General features: G+C 41.8%; 2 protein-coding genes across 3 annotated transcripts; both read left to right on the plus strand.

Moving 5' to 3' along the window:
• The first annotated feature begins 3,475 nt into the window (after nt 1-3,475).
• On the plus strand, nt 3,476-6,916 carry LOC308115871 (uncharacterized protein). Of its 2 annotated transcripts, XR_013935738.1 has the most exons (6): nt 3,476-3,639; nt 4,091-4,201; nt 4,300-4,461; nt 4,581-4,697; nt 4,951-5,140; nt 5,241-6,916. XR_013935738.1 is itself a non-coding variant. In XM_080473695.1 (5 exons), exons 1-5 carry the CDS (start codon nt 3,588-3,590, stop codon nt 5,802-5,804), a joined length of 1,296 nt encoding a protein of 431 aa, XP_080329821.1. In that variant the 5' UTR covers nt 3,478-3,587; the 3' UTR covers nt 5,805-6,837. The 2 variants fall into 2 exon arrangements, 1 of the variants encoding a protein (XP_080329821.1); XM_080473695.1 differs by having other exon boundaries at nt 3,478-3,639; nt 4,951-6,837.
• Nucleotides 6,917-15,053: 8,137 nt separating this feature from the next.
• LOC308115554 (uncharacterized protein) lies at nt 15,054-20,785 on the plus strand (the record flags this gene model as incomplete). Its single annotated transcript, XM_080473112.1, has 5 exons — nt 15,054-15,167; nt 15,640-15,750; nt 15,849-16,010; nt 16,130-16,246; nt 20,391-20,785. Exons 1-5 carry the CDS (start codon nt 15,116-15,118, stop codon nt 20,783-20,785), a joined length of 837 nt encoding a protein of 278 aa, XP_080329238.1. The 5' UTR covers nt 15,054-15,115.
• Nucleotides 20,786-21,387: the final 602 nt, after the last annotated feature.

Genomic DNA, 21,387 nt, shown 5'->3' on the forward strand with positions numbered 1-21,387 from the left:
CTGGGATCCCCCGTGACCCTGAACAGGATAAGCGTTATAGAAGATGGATGGATGGATGAACATTACATTTTCTATTGTTTATTATTTCATATTTTCATCATAACATTTTTGGAAAACAACACCATACAATTGTTCATTGACAGATTAAAAATTGTATTTCTGTCACATATTTGTTTTGGTGTTTTTTTTATTTTATTTTATAATGCTTTGCATTATAATATTTGCATACCAAGTGCAACTAACTTTTGTCTCGAGCTTACATCTCAAATAAAGGAGGAATATTTCAGATTCTACCCAGTCCTTGGAACAAGGGACCAGCTCTTCACTCTCTCACAGCTTATCGATGGGACATAGGAATTCATCCATCGAGTGCTTTGGGACTGGGAAAGGTGTTTAGGGAGTATAAAATATCAAATTGATGTGTGCTAGCAAGTCTTTGTTCTTCCAGTGTGAGAGCTGCGTCTGTATACTTGGCAAGTCAGCATTAAGTCACACTTGTTTATGGGGGCTGCTTGACTCTGCTAAGGTTGAATCTTGTCACCCGTTCAGTTTATGACTTACATAGATAGGGTGTTGAGGCACAGCCGAGGCAAAGACGGCATCGTGTGGAGGAGGGAAGGAAGGTCTTTTTGGCTGATTGAGGCTGCGTTTACACAACAACGTTTCACATGAGTGCGTTCACACTGCAGCAGTGGACACACTGACAACGATGTAGTTAGTATGCCGGGCCATGGGAAGGCGCTTTTTCTTACGTGCAGAGAACAATACACTATAAACATGAACAAAATGGAGAGTACCTGACAATCGTATGGACTGATGACAAATCGTATGCTATCAGGGGTGAGTCTCAACTATTAAACTACTGATATGGACGATGAAACTAGAATACGAGTCATACCAGTACGGGTCCGCCATGTTTGTTTACAGGCGCATGAGCAGAAGGAACTATTGTCATCGGGGAGGAGGGGAGAGATGCTCATGCACAGTAACAGCGCTCCAGCAGTCTCTACAGGAGGGAGGGATCGCGAATGTGACAAAATATTTCCACCTTGGGAGTCGGTTTAAAAACTTAGCGAATACAGTGGATCGACACCGGTGTTGTGTAAACAGACCCCCCAAAAGCGAAGAAAGTTTTGCGGATACACTCTTCACTGCCAAGTCTGAGTTCATGGCTCTCTCACAGAAAAGAATGGCATGCGCTGTCCATGTAGGGGGAGAGGCCTTGGGTTCTTTTTCACAAGTGAAGAGTAGAGTGATTGTGAGAACGGCTGCAGACAGGCAGCTTCAGTATTGCAGTCACTGTTACAGACTGTTTTAGTGAAGACGGAGCTGAGCTGTAAAGCAAAACTCTCTGTTTACCAGTCAGTCTACATCCCCACCCTCACCTATGGTCATGAATTTGTATCCACGACTAAGGTCGTGGATACAAGCAACTGAACTGAGTTTTCAAACTCAAGCTGTTACTCCTCCACATTGAAAGGAACCAGTTGACGTGATTCAGGAATCTGATCAGGATGAACTCTAGTCAAGTTCTACAGTATTAGAGGCTGACCAGGCACGCCCAATATTTTTGGTTTAGGCTACGGACATTTATCAAATCTGCAAGAAAGAAGAAGACAACAAGAATGAGCTTTTGATTACTCGAGGAGAAATGGCTAGGAGTGTGCCCAAATACACCTCCTATCCACTCTGCTCCCAGGCCATTTCTCCTGCGTTTTTATTCCATTCAACAAAGGGGAGGGTTTACAGGATACATATCATAGAAACAAACATTCTGTGAGCTTTAACAGTTGTAGCGACTATGAGTACAATCAAAGGCCATCCCCTGCGCATGGGACCTCGAGAAGGCGGCTGTGTGGATAGCGCGGCTCATCCTGCTTATCAGCCTTGGTCAGGTTGACCTGCTCAGAAAATATGATTAGTGAGCAGCGCCTCAGAGGCGCTGTTTAAGAAAGAACACAAGGAATATAACTGAACTTGAACATGAATATAATTAAGCACGGATATGGCAACTATGTATAAAATTACTCTAACACATTTGTTTCTACTTTCATGTCGTATTGTTTCACTCTATTTTAGCTTTTGTAATTTAATGAACGATTACTCAGTAATTACTCACCACTTAAGTAATTCAAATACGCTTACTCCAGTAATCTTTTTGTAAGCCTCCTTTTTATTTTTATTTTAGAAATATTATGTAACAGTTAAAACACTTTTACTTGAGTATGTAAAAGTATTTAAACTTTTTATCCGCTCTCTGGTAAAAACACACTCATCCTCTCCTCTACACACTGCTGCTCTTTATTTCCATTGCAGCAACAACTCCTGGTACTATGGTTGGTACTACGTCACGGTTTTCAACATGTAAATTACTGATGCCCTTAATTTGTATCGTTCCTTTCTTCTGTTGAACCTTTTGTTATCGGTGAAGTATCCACATTTCTGGAGGTCTGTTTTATCGCGTGGAGACGGTATGGTACATTCACATAGCACTGTTTTATCTTCTGTTTTTCTGTCTTTATCTCTTTCTATACACATAATTACACTTTTACGGTAAAAAAAATTACTCTTGATTAGCTATTGAACTGATGCAATGTGGGGAACAACACAACAAAACACTGACACATATACTGTGGGTGCAACCCAAATATATTTTAAAGTTTAGAATATAGACATTTTATTTGATTAGTGAGAAAACAACCATAATGCTAATAGGTAATACAAATTTCACATAAATGCATTTTCCATAATACATGCAAGAACGCCAGCTTTTTCAGAGAGACAGCTATTCATTGTTGTCAGCTGACGTACATTTCAGTTTTCAAGATTGTTAGGGTGTAGTGAAATGATAGGTGTTGTAACAAAAGAGAACAAAACAGGGCGTGTCCCAGCGAGCAACAGTGGCCCAGATCACGTCTTTAAGACGTCATTTCCATACCTCCAGAAGGCGTCTTCAGGGAGGCCAGAATGAAAGTTTGTTTGTACGTCTTTCCTGGAGATTCCATGGAGGTCCTGTCTGGACGTCATATGAACGTCCAGACAAGACCCCTGGATGACGTGACGCAATGAAATAAATAACTAAAATATGACACCACCTTGAATCGAACCCAAACCTCTTTCATGACAGGTATGGGTCTGATACACAAAACCAACGACACACTCTAAATCACATTGACTCTGACAATAAATTTGGAAGCATGTCACTTATATATGACAAGCTTAAAAAGGTAATGACACACGACCATTCAATTGTCAAATAAAATATGAAGGGAGGCGGACAGTTCATTGTCCAAAGTGCACGCAAAGAAAATCAACTATTTTTACATTTTTTTAACTCAGAGGCCTTCAGTGTTTTCAGCAGAGGAACATCTCTTCTAAATAAATGGGGTGTGGGGATTGTTCCCATGAATCATGGGGAGTATCTGAACGATTATCCTCGAACAATGTACATAAACACCCAGTAATTAAGGTGCTTACGCATTTATTTTTCTTCAATTATTTCAGCACATGAATATAAAAAGACAAGTGATGCTCAGTAGAGACAGATACAGCCATCAGGAAGACTCCGCTGTAAACTCCTGATCATCATGATGAAGCTGATCCTCTCTCTCACTCTCATCTGGGCATTCTCCAGAACAGGTAACCAAACTTATTTTACAATACAACTTATGCAGGTACAAGACTGTGGGATAAATATTGAATAACTTGGTTTGAATGTGTGTCATGATAAAAATTTAAATTGTATTTCAGTCAGTTGAAAAATTCTGTTCCCTAATTCATTCTCACTTTTGACTTTCACTTCCCTCAAGTAAGATTCCCTTTTTTCCATAAATATTTTGTGCCACACATCCAGGACCTGGTCAGGCAAGACGAGTCGAATGCAGATGCATTGAGATACAAATGCAGATAAACTGCATTCATATTGGACCATTCTGATTCAGATTTAAAGAATTAAAATTCACTTCCTACTGGCACAAGATTTATCCCATATAGGACAAGCTAATGTGACATTCAGGATCTTCAGACATTTCACCGTTCACACATTTCTTTTCATAAAATAATATTTTTTCTATGTTGGTTCCCATTACAGCTGGAGCAATCGAGTGTGACGTATGTACAGATGTCAATGATCTGAGCTGTGCTTTCGGAGAGACAGTTGAATGTGCGCCTGGAGAAATGTGTTTGAATGCCTTCATCACAGGTATTCTTTTCTTCATATCATCTTTTCCTTTTCACTGAACTATTGAAAAATTCAACATGTGTTCCATGAAATTCACAATGCTCTTTTTTTGACAACAGAAACCGATGGAACAGAGAGAATCTACAGGGACTGTGCAGGTCCCGCTGTTTGTCCAACCACAGGCACACAGACTATTGCAGCCAACCTGGGTGGGATACACACAGTTGCAAATGCTGAGTGCTGTGATGACGATAATAGATGCAACTTGAGGACCCTAAGCTGTAAGTATATTTGGATCAGAAGAATTGTGATGAAAAGAACAAACAACAAATATTTCAAAATACTTTTAAAGTTAAAAGGCTTAAATATTCACTCTGTGGTTTCATCTCGTTTGTTTCAGTCCCTGCTATTCCTGCAGTAAATGGAATACAATGCGATGGTTGTGATCTCAGCACTGATCAGTGTGACGCTGTAGTGAGTTGTAGAGGAGAGGAGGACACCTGCTTTCAGTCAGATAGTGAGTATTTTTATTTTATTTATTTTGTTTAAACTTGTTTCATGAGTGTAAGGACTTAAAATCACTGCATGCCTTTGAACAAGAGAAAGATTGATATATATATTTCAAAGTTATCATGAATACACTTTTTCTTTCTCTATACATACAGAAGACTCTGAATCTGTTTTCTTCGTACTTTAATCATCGACATATATTTGTCTGTCATGACAAATGAAGAAATTGTTTGACTCAAATTCAATCTTTTCATCCACAGTCTTGATAGATCGCCAACAGATCTCTGTTGCTGGATGTGGAACTTCAAATGTGTGTGACATCGCTAATGACATCAGAAATCTGCCTTTCATGGAAGAAGTGGGAACAGTTATTTTTACACCAACCTGTTTCCTTTTTACCACAACAACTACACCTGCCCCAACCACAACCACAACTACAACCACTCCTGAGCCAACTACAACCACAACCACAACCACTCCTGAGCCGACTACAACCACAACCACAACCACTCCTGAACCGACTACAACCACAACTACAACCACTCCTGAGCCGACTACAACCACAACCACAACCACTCCTGAGCCAACTACAACCACAACTACAACCACTCCTGAGCCGACTACAACCACAACTACAACCACTCCTGAGCCGACAACTACTGTTACTGAATCAACAACAGTTTACACTCCGTCACCTGAACTGTTAGCACAAATCAAAGCTCTGCTGCAGGAACTACAGCAACTGTCAGCCAAGATAAACCTTGAGCTGCTCCAGCAACAACAAGTGGTGCTTTTCAACCTGCATCTAAAGCTGCTTGGTGACCAAAACAAGCTGCTGGAACAACAAGAAGAACTGCCAAGTGACCACCACCAGCAACTTCCACTTCACTACCAGCAATGCCTGCTTGTAAACAACCACCAGGTGCTCCTGCATCAGCTCCACCTTTCTCTCTGTGGGCAACAGAACCTTTTGGGGCTCTTCCAGAAAGAACAACAGGTCATCCACCAACTCCAAGAACTACTCCAGAGCCACCACTATAACCTGCTGCCCCACTACGCCAGTCACCTGCAGAACTACTGTGACCATAAGGGCTCTACCACAGCTGAAAATTAGATATCAGTCCCTCTCTGTTCAATAATTTATTCATCTTATGTAATTAACTTTTGGATTTGAATTTAGATTTTTCTCTTTGGTAGAATTATGAAATGATTGTCCTTCAAGACAGTTTAGCGATTTTAGTCAATCAAGTTTTTTGATTTTTTTTTTATGTTTTTTCGTTTCATTTTCTCTTTTATTAAAGTTATGCTTCTCAAATAATCAATAAAGGTATGTCCTTACTCACTTTTGCAACAATCACTGTGGTTCACTTACATCTTTTAATTGTGACTTTTATCTCTTTTGGTAAATTAAAAGGAAAGGATTTTAATCTACTCCCCCGGCTAGCTCAATTGGTAGAGCATGAGACTCACAATCTCAGAGTAGTGGGTTTTTGTCTCACGCCGGGTGCCACCTTCCCGTGGGCTCACCACCTGCAGGAAGCTTCTTAATTGGTGCAATGTGATCTGGGTGACGGTCCTCAGACTGCCACCCCCGTGACCTGGAAATGGATAAGCTGAAGAAAATGGATGGATGGATTATAATCTAAGTCAAAATGCTTTGTATGTAATTTGATTTCATCCTATACTTGACTTTTAATTTTATCCACTGCTTCTCCAAGTTTTAATTTTCAGCTCAATAAAACTACATTTGTAAGTGATTAGGATTTTTACCTTGGATTTTTACCATTTTCGCTCAGTTTTATATTCAAGGGGATTGTGTTTTTTGGTAAGACAAAGCAATTTTATTTATCACAGGATTCAGACACAAGAAAAGAAAGGGAATACATTGAAAGAAGCTGATTAAGAAAGCCATAAAAAGGAGAATAAATAAAATAAAAGTTCTATAAAGAGAAATGTACTCATAACATAATTACAATCAATTGCTTAACTGAAAGGCTGATCAAATAATAATGTTTTAAGGCCTGATTTGAAAGAAGTGAGCGAGTTCAGGAAATTTGTTCCACGTGTGATGAGTGTAGGAACTGAACACTGCTTCACCTTGTTTCTTCTGACTCTTCAAACTCTTTGTAAAGCTTTTTCTGAAGATCTCAGGGCTCTGGATGTTTCATATTCTTCAAGTAAATCTGAGATGTATTTAGACCCAGGACCGTTAAAAGTTTTATCGACAAGAAGTACGTTTAATACTTCAATCCTTTGACACATCAGTCAGTGCAGATTGAAGCTTGTCTGTGCTGCACCGTCTCTGTGTTGGTGAGGACTCTGGCTGCGGCATTCTGGATGAGTAGCACCTTTATAACCTTTCTTATTTGGGGCCAGAAACAAGGAACTCTGTTCTTTCTGGGTTAGAGCTGTGTGTCATCTGCACAATTATAGTAGAAGATGGTGTAATGTTCCATGATCTGAGCCAGAGGGACCCTAGGATGGAGCCTTGAAGAACCCCAAAAGTGATTTTCATATGCTCAGATTCAGAATTACTTATTGACACAGAATAGTCCCTATCTTGAAAGTAAGAATAAAACCAGTTCAGTGCCAGAAATTCCTAAAACATTTTTCAAGTCAGTCTATCCCCTTGGATCCCCTTGTTTGTAAGAGCAAAAAAACAGATTCAGGAGGAATCAAAGTACAGCAGGTGGTTGACATTATCATGGATAACTTGTACCACCTTTAGCACAATGTTACCACTGTCTCCAATGTCTGCTTGGCCTGATGCAGGATCAATTGTCCCGGTGAAAATAGTTCATGGAGGCCGCAGATTTTTAATGTCACAAAGCACAACAATTTTGAGCCCCTATTTGAATGGCTTTTTCTGAATGCGCTGCTTCAGAGTTGATCTGCCTTTGAATGGAACCATTTGCTCATTACGTACAACAATTTGTGTTCAGTAAAAAGTGGGAAATTTGGGTAGAAGTGAGTCAATAAGTAGCCTAATTTTGAAAAGCCTGTCATTATTGTTGGGTGCCATGTAGTCCGTGCAGTAAAATGACATGTTTGATTTTCTTTCCTTACTTCTGCCACCTGCTGTACTCGGCATGCACTGGACTTTGACCCGGGCGAATGTAAGATGTACACTACAGTTTGTTGCAGTACAGATTGCCTTGTGCCACAATCTTGTACAAAGGTTCAGCACCAAAAAAAGTCTCTGAAATACTGAATGGGCAGTCTTATTGAATCACCATCAGGAAGAGCATCTTGCCAATCTGGAACTTCTTTTGCAAGGAACTAAGATATTCCACTTCACTGTCCCAACTGTCACTGAGACAGCTGTCATCACTCTTCACCTGGTCTGAGGTACACCTGCTCGCCGTCCATAGAAGAATGCTGCATTCAACTCCAGAGCTGCTCAAAAATAATGGAGAGAAATTACATTCATATCTCATCAAGCTATCTTTGTATTACAGATATCAACTAGAATGGTAGTTTCTAAAGAAAGAGTGTGTGAATGTTGAAAGTCATCTAGACACAGCATTGTATCTGTGGCCCTTATGGTGGAATACAGTCATTGTAGGGGGTTAGAAATATTAGAATGATGACTAAAGGTCCCGGCGACCTGTCCAAGGTGTACTCTTAGGTAGCTGGGACTGGCTTCAGCACCTCCCTACCCTGAAACCCTAAATAGGATATAAGGAATATGCAAGCAGGATCAGCATAAATGGAGAGACACAACCAAGTGGCTGCGACAGAGTACCTGGTGGAACATCTCTCTAAAAATGAGGAACTCCCAAGAGTCTAGCAGAGGTAGAGGACCACAGTTTGAGGATGGTGAAGAAACTACCCTACAAGGGTGAAGGGGTGTTCGTAATCAAAACCTTCAACTTGTTTGATTTATCTTTTAGTGAAAGCAGAAAAGTTTGGTCGGTTCAATTAATCAGCTTTTTATTTTAACATTTAACATCCAACCATCCATCTTCTTTCCTGTTCAGTGTATAGACCCCCTTCAACTTCCTCCAGCTCTTCTGAGGGTACCCCAGGTCGCTCCCTGACCAATCTCTCCAGCGAGTCCTGGGTTGACCCATGGCCTGAAAACCTCCAAAATATCACATTCATTTGAATGTAGTCTTGGTCAAAGTTTAGTCAATTAACCAAAAATTTGACAATTCACAATTTGCTAATTGAGAGGATTTTGACTTGTTTCCTATAATGTTTCATAAAGGTTCTTTTAAAAAAATAAATATACAACAGATTTGGTCTGACTTTTAAGATGGAAAAACTACAGTTTTATCACCACCATGACACCGAGCTACATTTGAGAGTTCCTTTTTTTTTTTCTTTCCTTTTCCTTTAAAACATACATACGTACGTACATATATACATTTTAGAATTCCACGGTCTCATATTGGTTTCATTGAAATAGGTCAACCGAATTACTGATGGATACAGATAAAACAATTCAATATTGGGTTCATTTATCTTTATGATTAGATGTTTTTAATATCGGAGACAGTAAAAACTTCTCTTCTACAAAAAACTGAGGTGGTGGCTTTCTAGGCTTAGGGAGGAAGGGATTATATGCTGTGTTACACAATTCAGATAACAAACAAACAAACAAATGTAATCCATTACCTCACAGAAAAAAAAAAGGTATGATTCAGTTACTATTATCTTTAGAAAACAAGCCTTAATTAGCAAGGTTTCATTTTTGTATTCAAATTGATAGATTCAGATGAAGCCAGTGTGCAAGCAGTGCAAGACTTGACGACACAAACTCAAAACAAAGATTCTTGATAAGGAACATGATTGAAAAACCTGTGGAGCCTCGATCAATGGCTGGGTGCTAACACCTTCACCACTGGATAACAAACCAACATCAAGTTCTAATTTGTAAATGGGCTCATCACAGTGCAAGGCAAGCTATTGGCTGTAAAAATCACAAGACTCCAACTTAAAGAAACATCTAGAGGAAAAAAAAAAATACACACAAACAAGCAAACAAGAGAATCTCAATTCCTGACTGTGGATCACGATATTGACCTGAATTATATGATTCAGGGTCGAGGAGTCTCGTGCCGTCACGGACAGTCGCGACCTTTACTCATGTGTTACAAGTAAGAGCACGAAACGGTGGCGGATCATCACGAGTCATTACACACGTCACCATTATTGTTCTGCGGTGTTGCAAAGTAATGCGCAAAATTACGCCCTACGGCGGAATGTTGTGCGCCTTGCGTATTGTCACTTTCTATTAGTAATCTGTCAGGAATGTGGTGAATCGGGAGAATTTGGTATATTAATTTATGTATTTTGCTGTGGGATGTGGGATGTACAGTATATGTGTATGTATCTATCTATCTATCTATCTATCTATCTATCTATCTATCTATCTATCTATCTATCTATCTATCTATCTATCTATCAGTTGGGGTTTATGGTTGGTTATTAGCATATAATTACTGTAAGTAATAGATTACTAAAAGTAATAAATCACTGGAAGTAATTTATGAAAAATTTAAATTGTTAATGGAAGTAAACGGTCATTTACTCATTAACAACTCCTAAAGTAATTGAATAATTACTTTAAAAACAAAAAAATGAAAAATTATCGAAAATAATTTTTAATAATTTTTTTTTATTATTAATTTGCATAAATTTCTTATTCATGTATTAATAATAAATCGGGGCACCACCAGATAAACTGGAAATAGCTAATACCAAAATATCAGTCTCGTTTGTAAAAAGTTTATTTAAGTTAGCTAATATTTCTGCATAAAATTTAACCATCTTAAATAGATTGGAAGGTGTGAGATCCGAGCACAGACTGTTACAAACCAGTGAATTGTCAACAATAAATACACAATAATCACCAAGAAGCGTTCAATTCAGCTAACAGGCGTTTATTAATAAAAATGTATTAATTCATAAATAATTCTGAAATCATCTCATAAATCAACACATTCAAATAGCAAACGACATCTAACACGGAGATCTAATCTATTAAACAGCAAACGCTATGTACAAAGAGTGTGTGTGTGTGTGTGTGTGCGTGCGTGCGTGCGTGCGTGACGAGGGGGTGTGATGACCTCGAACGTCCACCAGGTGGAGGCAGACGTCGGCGGGTCAATGCGGTGACTGTGACGACCACTAGGGGCGTGCGGCGGCGCGCAGAGGGAGAGCGCAATAACCTGATGTGTCCACCCGGTGGATGTCAGGAGGGATTGCGATCACCCACGCGACCACTAGGGGCGTTTGACTCGCTCTTTCTGGGGACGCGGCGGTTGCTTAGCGGCCAGATAAACAAGACGTCCGTCGAGCGCGCGTGCGCGAGGGCGGTCTCGGAGCGAGTTAGTCTACCGAGGGCGTAACGAACGGGCGGTTCCGTTGGCCCGGTTCTGAGCACCTAAGTGGAGGTCGGGACCGGCAGTCAGGGCTCTTGTGATCACGGCAGATCTGCTCTTGCAGCAGCTGACATGTAGGTGTTACATGCAGTGGTGTGTGTGACCTTATCTCGATCTGATAAGGGGGGTGCTGCGCTTAGTGAAAGAGGGGGAGAGATGAGAGAGGATGAAGACAAGAGAAAGACAGAGAATTCTGCGCGGCTCGGTTCTGAACCCTGGTTCCTCCACACAGAGTTCCCAGTGGGCCTGGAGCTCACTCGGACCTCTGGTTCTGAGGTGGAAAACCAGCGTTCTGGACTTAGGGCGCGTGAATGCGCGTACACAAACAACATGAAAGGCTGCTGCCTTCTGAGCGGCACATGGAAACACGTTGCATTTTCAACAGAACATCATTCTAACTATTCTCTGCCCAGACAAACGCTCTCACCCTGATAGTTCTTTGGTTCTGGACAGCACCGTCCGTGGTGCTGTTGGTTCTTGGAGGCGGTGGTAACTGGTTGTTACCGGGTCTTAATTTCAGCGTCCTGAAATTCAGAGGCCTGGCTCCAGCTGCAGGAGTGCAACTGAGAGGATGATCTTGGGAGGAGACGACACTGGCTCTGGTCTCCAGAATCTCCCAAAAACAGGAAAAATAGCGGAAAACAGAAGATGTAGTCCAAACTGGGTTCTGCTCGTCCAGCTGGCTGGCGTTGGTGGTTCTTCTGTTCTTTTGCTCTCTTTACCATCCTGAGGCAAGCAGAGACATGTGTCTCCGCGGATGGTCAGTTGAGAATAGCTGAGAGTTTTGATAGAACGTGAGTCCCACCAACTTGGGTTTGGACCCCTGTGGTGTGTTCGGGTCGGATTCAAGCGTCCTCATTGGCCACTTCCGGGGTCTGGCTCGCTCCCCTGCTGTTTTATGGCCTATCCATTGTTGTGGTGTTTTCCTTCGGGGGAGCAAGTTGGAGAAACAGCTCACTGAAGCTCTGGAGGAGTTCATGGATCTACAGCCCCCGACATATCTATCTATCTATCTATCTATCTATCTATCTATCTATCTATCTATCTATCTATCTATCTATCTATCTATCTATCTATCTATCTATCTATCTATCTATCTATCTCTCTCTCTCTCTCTCTCTCTCTCTCTCTCTCTCTCTCTCTCTCTCTATATCTATCTATCTATCTATCTATCTATCTATCTATCTATCTAGATATATTTATGTATATGTATATATACATATATATATATATATATATTAGTGCTGTCAATCGATTAAAAAAATTTACTAATTAATTGCACAATTTTCTGTAATTAATTGGATTAATCGCATTGTTTTTCTACTGAAGACTGAAGCTTTTAATGGATATTTTTTGAGGGAAAACCATGGAATTAATGTCGACTCAACACACAGAGACTTTATTTAAATTCAAAGACTATTTCTTTAACGTCTGTTTAGCTTTGCCTGAAACGGTTTCTCTCCAAGATCAGCAAAATAATAAAAACATTAATTAATTGATTAATGAATTAATAAACATCAAACATAAGTCTGGGTTTTGTTAGAGTGCAGGTCCACCACTTTGAGATTTTGGATATTTCTAGAAACAAAGTTGTAAACTTATTACATGAAAAAAGTGGCAATAATATACTGTAACACTGTCTCTGTCTCTCTCAGTGTGCGTGTAAATGAATAGATAGTTGGTTTTGCACTTCCTCTTTTGGTTTTCACACTTACTTTTTCTCAAGAGTGCTTTTATATGTGACCCTCAACACAAGTTTTGAAAATCCCAGGCTTAAATTAATACTACAACCACCTTGACTAAAGGAATAATTGAATGTATGCACAAAATCTCACAATACTGCGGCAGCAGTTTGTTATCATATGTAGGTATCAACGCGGAGACACACACACACACACAGACACACACACACACACACACACACACACACGCACGCACGCACGCACGCACGCACGCACGCACGCACGCACGCACACACACACACACACATAGAGAAACTAATTCATATATTCACGTGAATTGGGAACAGAATTGAACCGACCGACCCCAGAAAAGTCGATCAACAGATTCCAGCGGTTTTAATTGAAAGATAAGCGCAGAAGGGGTCACGACCTAAAGACTGAGGTCGTGGATACAAGCAACTGAACTGAGTTTTCAAACTCAAGCTGTTACTCCTCCACATTGAAAGGAACCAGTTGAAGTGATTCAGGATCAGGATGAACTCTAGTCAAGTTCTACAGAATTAGAGGCTGACCAGGCACGCCCAATATTTTTTTTTTTTTTAGAATAACAGCCCAGGGCAGCTTCTTGTGGGATGTGTCTCCCATGACAAAGTACTGCAGTATTCTTCATAAAGCACCAGGTCAATTGAAATAAATGTCCTTTAATAAAACATTAATATAAAGACAGTTTCCTGAGTTTTTGACCAAAATAAAGTCACCCAAACACAGGGTTGAGAAAATGGAGAAGCACAGGTCCAAATGGACTTAAACTAATGTGAAACACGTTTTTTAACGGTTGTCACTTCATATAAAAAGGATTTAAAAAGATTTGGCTTAGGTTGCTTCAATGTATTTTTGTTAAGATGCATTTGTTTCTACTTTCATGTCGTATTGTTTCACTCTATTTTAGCTTTTGTAATTTAATGAACGATTACTCAGTAATTACTCACCACTTAAGTAATTCAAATACGCTTACTCCAGTAATCTTTTTTTAAGCCTCCTTTTCATTTTTATTTTAGAAATATTATGTAACAGTTAAAACACTTTTACTTGAGTATGTAAAAGTATTTAAACTTTTTATCCGCTGTCTGGTAAAAACACACTCATCCTCTCCTCTACACACTGCTGCTCTTTATTTCCATTGCAGCAACAACTCCTGGTACTATGGTTGGTACTACGTCACGGTTTTCAACATGTAAATTACTGATGCCCTTAATTTGTATCGTTCCTTTCTTCTGTTGAACCTTTTGTTATCGGTGAAGTATCCACATTTCTGGAGGTCTGTCTTATCGCGTGGAGACGGTATGGTACATTCACATAGCACTGTTTTATCTTCTGTTTTTCTGTCTTTATCTCTTTCTATACACATAATTATACTTTTACGGTAAAAAAAATTACTCTTGATTAGCTATTGAACTGATGCAATGTGGGGAACAACACAACAAAACACTGACACATATACTATGGGTGCAACCCAAATATATTTTAAAGTTTAGAATATAGGGGAGACCGGGGATGGTTGTAACACTTTTTGCTTCAGCACTTGTAACTCACTGAATGTTTGAGCTGGAGTTCTCAAACTTTCAAACTGTCTGGACGTTCATGTGACGTCCAGACAGGGCCTCAATGCAATGTCCAGGAGAGACGTACAAACAAACTTTCATTCTGGCCTCCCTGAAGACGTCTTCTGGAAGTGTGGAAATGACGTTTTAAAGACGTGATCTGGACCACTCCTGCTGAGTGGAGTCCTTCACTTTAATGAGAATTTAAAAAGATTTGTTGTGTAATGATTCATTTTAAATGTGTGAAAAAACAAACACATCAACAAATAACGTGAAACCCTGATGCTTGCTGCATCTGTTTGTAGCCATATATGTGATGCTATTTCAAGATTGAGGGAGCGTATAAATATTCATAGATATAATGTAAAACTGTAGAACAGGGTGCGTGGTTTCACAGCTGACACACAACTATTCAATTGTCAAATGGAAAATAAAGGGAGGTGGACAGTTCATTGTCCAAAGTGCACGCAAAAACAATCAACTATTTTCTTTATTTTTTTAACTCAGAGGCCTTCAGTGTTTTGAGCAGAGGAACATCTCTTCTAAATAAATGGGGTGTGGGGATTGTTCCCATGAATCATGGGGAGTATCTGAACGATTATCCTCGAACAATGTACAAAAACACCCAGTAATTAAGGTGCTTACGCATTTATTTTTCTTCTATTATTTCAACAAATGAATATAAAAAGGCAAGTGATGCTCAGCAGAGACAGATCCAGCCTTCAGGAAGACTCCTGAAAACTCCTGATCATCATGATGAAGCTGATCCTCTCTTTCGCTCTCCTGTGGGCATTCTCCAGCGCAGGTAACCAAACTTATTTTACAATACAACTTATGCAGGTACAACACAAGTTCATTTATTATTAACACAGAAATACAATTTAGAAATTGTAAAAGAAAGTTTAATGATAATAATAATATTATAACATGTATCCATTAGTAAATCTGCTGAAGCTGTTAAGTTTTACTTTGATTTCTGGAATTAATGACGGATCAAAATAATAGATGAAACATAATTAGTTATTAATTCCTATGAGAGATATTGAAATGTGACAGCACAGGGAAAAACCTCTGGAGATAGGAATTCAAGAATAAAAAACTAAACTAAAACTGTGAAAGTAGTTATGTACATATGTATAAACCAGGATTAAAGCTCAATGTTAAATCTAAATGATATTCTGACAAAGACTTCAGACATTCAGGATCTTCAGACATTTCACCGTTCACACATTTCTTTTCATAAAATAATATTTTTTCTATGTTTGTTCCCATTACAGCTGGAGAAATCCAGTGTGACGTATGTACAGATTTCAATGATCTGAGCTGTGCTTTCGGAGAGACAGTTGAATGTGCGGCTGGAGAAATGTGTTTGAATGCCTTCATCACAGGTATTCTTTTCTTCATATCATCTTTTCCTTTTCACTGAACTATTGAAAAATTCAACATGTGTTCCATGAAATTCACAATGCTCTTTTTTTGACAACAGAAACCGATGGAACAGAGAGAATCTACAGGGACTGTGCAGGTCCCGCTGTTTGTCCAACCACAGGCACACAGACTATTGCAGCCAACCTGGGTGGGATACACACAGTTGCAAATGCTGAGTGCTGTGATGATGAGAATGAATGCAACTTGAGGACCCTAAGCTGTAAGTATATTTGGATCAGAAGAATTGTGATGAAAAGAACAAACAACAAATATTTCAAAATACTTTTAAAGTTAAAAGGCTTAAATATTCACTCTGTGGTTTCATCTCTTTTGTTTCAGTCCCTGCTATTCCTGCAGTAAATGGAATACAATGCGATGGTTGTGATCCCAGCACTGATCAGTGTGACGCAGTAGTGAGTTGTAGAGGAGAGGAGGACACCTGCTTTCAGTCACAGAGTGAGTATTTTTATTGTACATTTAAAAAAAATCTCTGAATCATTTTTACTTCTGTTTAAACTTGTTTCATGAGTGTAAGGACTTAAAATCACTGCATGCCTTTGAACAAGAGAAAGATTGATATATATATTTCAAAGTCATCATGAATACACTTTTTCTTTCTCTATGCATGCAGAAGACTGTGTATCTGTTTTCTTTGTACTTTAATCATCGACATATATTTGTCTTTCATGACTAATGAAGAAATTGTTTGACTCAAATTCAATCTTTTCATCCACAGTCTTGAAAGATCGCCGACAGATCTCTGTTGCTGGATGTGGAACTTCAAATGTGTGTGACATCGCTATTGACATCAGAAATCTGCCTTTCATGGAAGAAGTGGGAACAGTTATTTTTACACCAACCTGTTTCCTTTTTACCACAACAACTACACTTGCCCCAACCACAACTACAACCACTCCTGAGCCGACTACAACCACAACTACAACCACTCCTGAGCCGACTACAACCACAACCACAACCACTCCTGAGCCGACTACAACCACTCCTGAGCCGACTACAACCACTCCTGAGCCGACTACAACCACAACCACAACCACTCCTGAGCCGACTACAACCACTCCTGAGCCGACTACAACCACAACCACAACCACTCCTGAGCCAACTACAACCACTCCTGAGCCGACTACAACCACAACCACAACCACTCCTGAGCCGACTACAACCACAACCACAACCACTCCTGAGCCGACTACAACCACAACTACAACCACTCCTGAGCCGACTACAACCACAACTACAACCACTCCTGAGCCAACTACAACCACATCCACAACCACTCCTGAGCCGACTACAACCACAACTACAACCACTCCTGAGCCGACTACAACCACAACCACAACCACTCCTGAGCCGACTACAACCACTCCTGAGCCGACTACAACCACAACCACAACCACTCCTGAGCCGACTACAACCACAACTACAACCACTCCTGAGCCGACTACAACCACAACCACAACCACTCCTGAGCCGACTACAACCACTCCTGAGCCGACTATAACCACAACCACAACCACTCCTGAGCCGACTACAGCCACAACTACAACCACTCCTGAGCCGACTACAACCACAACTACAACCACTCCTGAGCCAACTACAACCACAACCACAACCACTCCTGAGCCGACTACAACCACAACTACAACCACTCCTGAGCCGACTACAACCACAACTACAACCACTCCTGAGCCGACTACAACCACAACCACAACCACTCCTGAGCCGACTACAACCACAACTACAACCACTCCTGAGCCGACTACAACCACAACTACAACCACTCCTGAGCCGACTACAACCACTCCTGAGCCGACTACAACCACAACCACAACCACCCCTGAGCCAACTACAACCACTCCTGAGCCGACTACAACCACAACTACAACCACTCCTGAGCCGACTACAACCACAACCACAACCACTCCTGAGCCGACTACAACCACAACTACAACCACTCCTGAGCCGACTACAACCACAACCACAACCACTCCTGAACCGACTACAACCACAACCACAACCACAACCACAACCACAACCACAACCACAACCTCTCCTGAGCCAACTTCAACCACAACCACAACCACTCCTGAGCCGACTACAACCACAACTACAACCACTCCTGAGCCGACTAAAACCACAACCACAACCACTCCTGAGCCGAATACAACCACAACCACAACCACTCCTGAGCCGACTACAACCACAACTACAACCACTCCTGAGCCGACTACAACCACAACCACTCCTGAGCCGACTACAACCACAACCACAACCACAACCACAACCACAACCACAACCTCTCCTGAGCCAACTACAACCACAACCACAACCACTCCTGAGCCGACTACAACCACAACTACAACCACTCCTGAGCCAACTACAACCACAACCACTCCTGAGCCAACTACAACCACTCCTGAGCCGACTACAACCACAACTACAACCACTCCTGAGCCGACTACAACCACAACTACAACCACTCCTGAGCCGACTACAACCACAACCACAACCACTCCTGAGCCGACTACAACCACAACCACAACCACAACCACAACCACAACCACAACCACAACCTCTCCTGAGCCAACTACAACCACAACCACAACCACTCCTGAGCCAACTACAACCACTCCTGAGCCGACTACAACCACAACTACAACCACTCCTGAGCCGACTACAACCACAACCACAACCACTCCTGAGCCGACTACAACCACAACCACAACCACAACCACAACCACAACCACAACCACAACCTCTCCTGAGCCAACTACAACCACAACCACAACCACTCCTGAGCCGACTACAACCACAACTACAACCACTCCTGAGCCAACTACAACCACAACCACAATCACTCCTGAGCCAACTGCAACCACTCCTGAGCCGACTACAACCACAACTACAACCACTCCTGAGCCGACTACAACCACAACCACAACCACTCCTGAGCCGACTACAACCACTCCTGAGCCGACTACAACCACAACCACAACCACTCCTGAGCCGACTACAACCACAACTACAACCACTCCTGAGCCGACTACAACCACAACCACAACCACAACCACAACCACAACAACAACCACAACCTCTCCTGAGCCAACTACAACCACAACCACAACCACTCCTGAGCCGACTACAACCACAACTACAACCACTCCTGAGCCAACCACAACCACTCCTGAGCCAACTACAACCACTCCTGAGCCGACTACAACCACAACTACAACCACTCCTGAGCCGACTACAACCACAACCACAACCACTCCTGAGCCAACTACAACCACTCCTGAGCCAACTACAACCACAACCACAACCACTCCTGAGCCGACTACAACCACAACCACAACCACAACCACAACCACAACCACAACCACAACCTCTCCTGAGCCAACTACAACCACAACCACAACCACTCCTGAGCCGACTACAACCACAACTACAACCACTCCTGAGCCAACTACAACCACAACTACAACCACTCCTGAGCCGACTACAACCACAACCACTCTTGAGCCGACTACAACCACAACCACTCCTGAGCCGACTACAACCACAACCACAACCACTCCTGAGCCGACTACAACCACAACCACAACCACAACCACAACCACAACCACAACCACAACCTCTCCTGAGCCAACTACAACCACAACCACAACCACTCCTGAGCCGACTACAACCACAGCCACAACCACTCCTGAGCCGACTACAACCACAACCACAACCACAACCACAACCTCTCCTGAGCCAACTACAACCACAACCACAACCACTCCTGAGCCGACTACAACCACAACTACAACCACTCCTGAGCCAACTACAACCACAACCTCAACCACTCCTGAGCCGACTACAACCACAACCACAACCACTCCTGAGCCGACTACAACCACAACCACAACCACAACCACAACCACAACCACAACCACAACCTCTCCTGAGCCAACTACAACCACAACCACAACCACTCCTGAGCCGACTACAACCACAACTACAACCACTCCTGAGCCAACTACAACCACAACTACAACCACTCCTGAGCCGACTACAACCACAACTACAACCACTCCTGAGCCGACTACAACCACAACCACAACCACTCCTGAGCCGACTACAACCACAACCACTCCTGAGCCGACTACAACCACAACTACAACCACTCCTGAGCCAACTACAACCACAACCACAACCACTCCTGAGCCGACTACAACCACAACTACAACCACTCCTGAGCCGACTACAACCACAACCACAACCACAACCACAACCACAACCACTCCTGAGCCGACTACAACCACAACCACAACCACAACCACTCCTGAGCCGACTACAACCACAACCACAACCACAACCACTCCTGAGCCGACTACAACCACAACCACAACCACTCCTGAGCCGACTACAACCACAACTACAACCACTCCTGAGCCGACTGCAACCACAACTACAACCACTCCTGAGCCGACTACAACCACAACCACAACCACAACTCCAACCACTCCTGAGCCGACAACTACTGTTACTGAATCAACAACAGTTTACACTCCTTCACCTGTACTGTTTGCACAAATAAAAGCTCTGCTGCAGGAACTACAGCAACTGTCAGCCAAGATAAACCTTGAGCTGCTCCAGCAACAACAAGTGATGCTTTTCAACCTGCATCTAAAGCTGCTTGGTGACCAAAACAAGCTGCTGGAACAACAAGAAGAACTGCCAAGTGACCACCACCAGCAAATTCCACTTCACTACCAGCAATGCCTGCTTGTAAACAACCACCAGGTGCTCCTGCATCAGCTCCACCTTTCTCTCTGTGGGCAACAGAACCTTTTGGGGCTCTTCCAGAAAGAACAACAGGTCATCCACCAACTCCAAGAACTACTCCAGAGCCACCACTATAACCTGCTGCCCCACTACGCCAGTCACCTGCAGAACTACTGTGACCATAATGGCTCTACCACAGCTGAAGATTAGATATATTCTGCTCTCCTTTAAATCATTTAGAGATCATCAACATGCATAATCACTGTGGTTAACTTTTGGATTTCAATTTTGATTTTTCTTCTTGAACTTTTTCTTTAAGACAGTTCAGTGGTTTTAATCAATCATGTGTTTCTTAATGGTCGTTTGCAAGTATCAGTTGGGATTTTTCTCTTTTGACAAATATTAAAACAAGTGATTTCATTACACGTCAAAATGATTCATCTCTGAATGATTTAAGTAAATCAGGTTCTTTCTATACTTATGTTGTAATTCTAATCAACACTGCTCCAAGTTTAAATTGTCAGTTCAATAAAGAACATCTGCAATTAATTATGATTTTGACTTTTTCTGTGTCACACCTTCATGACAAAAGACTTTTCCATTTGAGGGGATGCAGTTGACTGACAGCCTGACTGACAGCCTGACAGACAGCCTGACAGACAGACAGACAGACAGACAGACAGACAGACAGACAGACAGACAGACAGACAGACAGATATGAAGAGAGAGACCTTTAATTGTCTTTAAAAATGCACACATGAACACAATTCCATTTCCAAAGACTCAGATAGCAACACTCAAAGCACAAGCAC

This window comes from Lipophrys pholis (genome assembly GCF_963383615.2).
Source record: "Lipophrys pholis genome assembly, chromosome: 10".
Classification (NCBI taxonomy): Eukaryota; Metazoa; Chordata; class Actinopteri; order Blenniiformes; family Blenniidae; genus Lipophrys; species Lipophrys pholis.

What these genes read in the sequence shown, in the direction of transcription:
- LOC308115871 (XM_080473695.1), top strand. Translation starts at nt 3,588, where the DNA reads ATGATGAAGCTGATCCTCTCTCTCACTCTCATCTGGGCATTCTCCAGA. An exon ending in TTTGAATGCCTTCATCACAG is followed by an intron (nt 4,202 to 4,299) that starts GTATTCTTTTCT and finishes TTTTGACAACAG; the next exon opens with AAACCGATGGAACAGAGAGA. An exon ending in CACCTGCTTTCAGTCAGATA is followed by an intron (nt 4,698 to 4,950) that starts GTGAGTATTTTT and finishes TTTCATCCACAG; the next exon opens with TCTTGATAGATCGCCAACAG.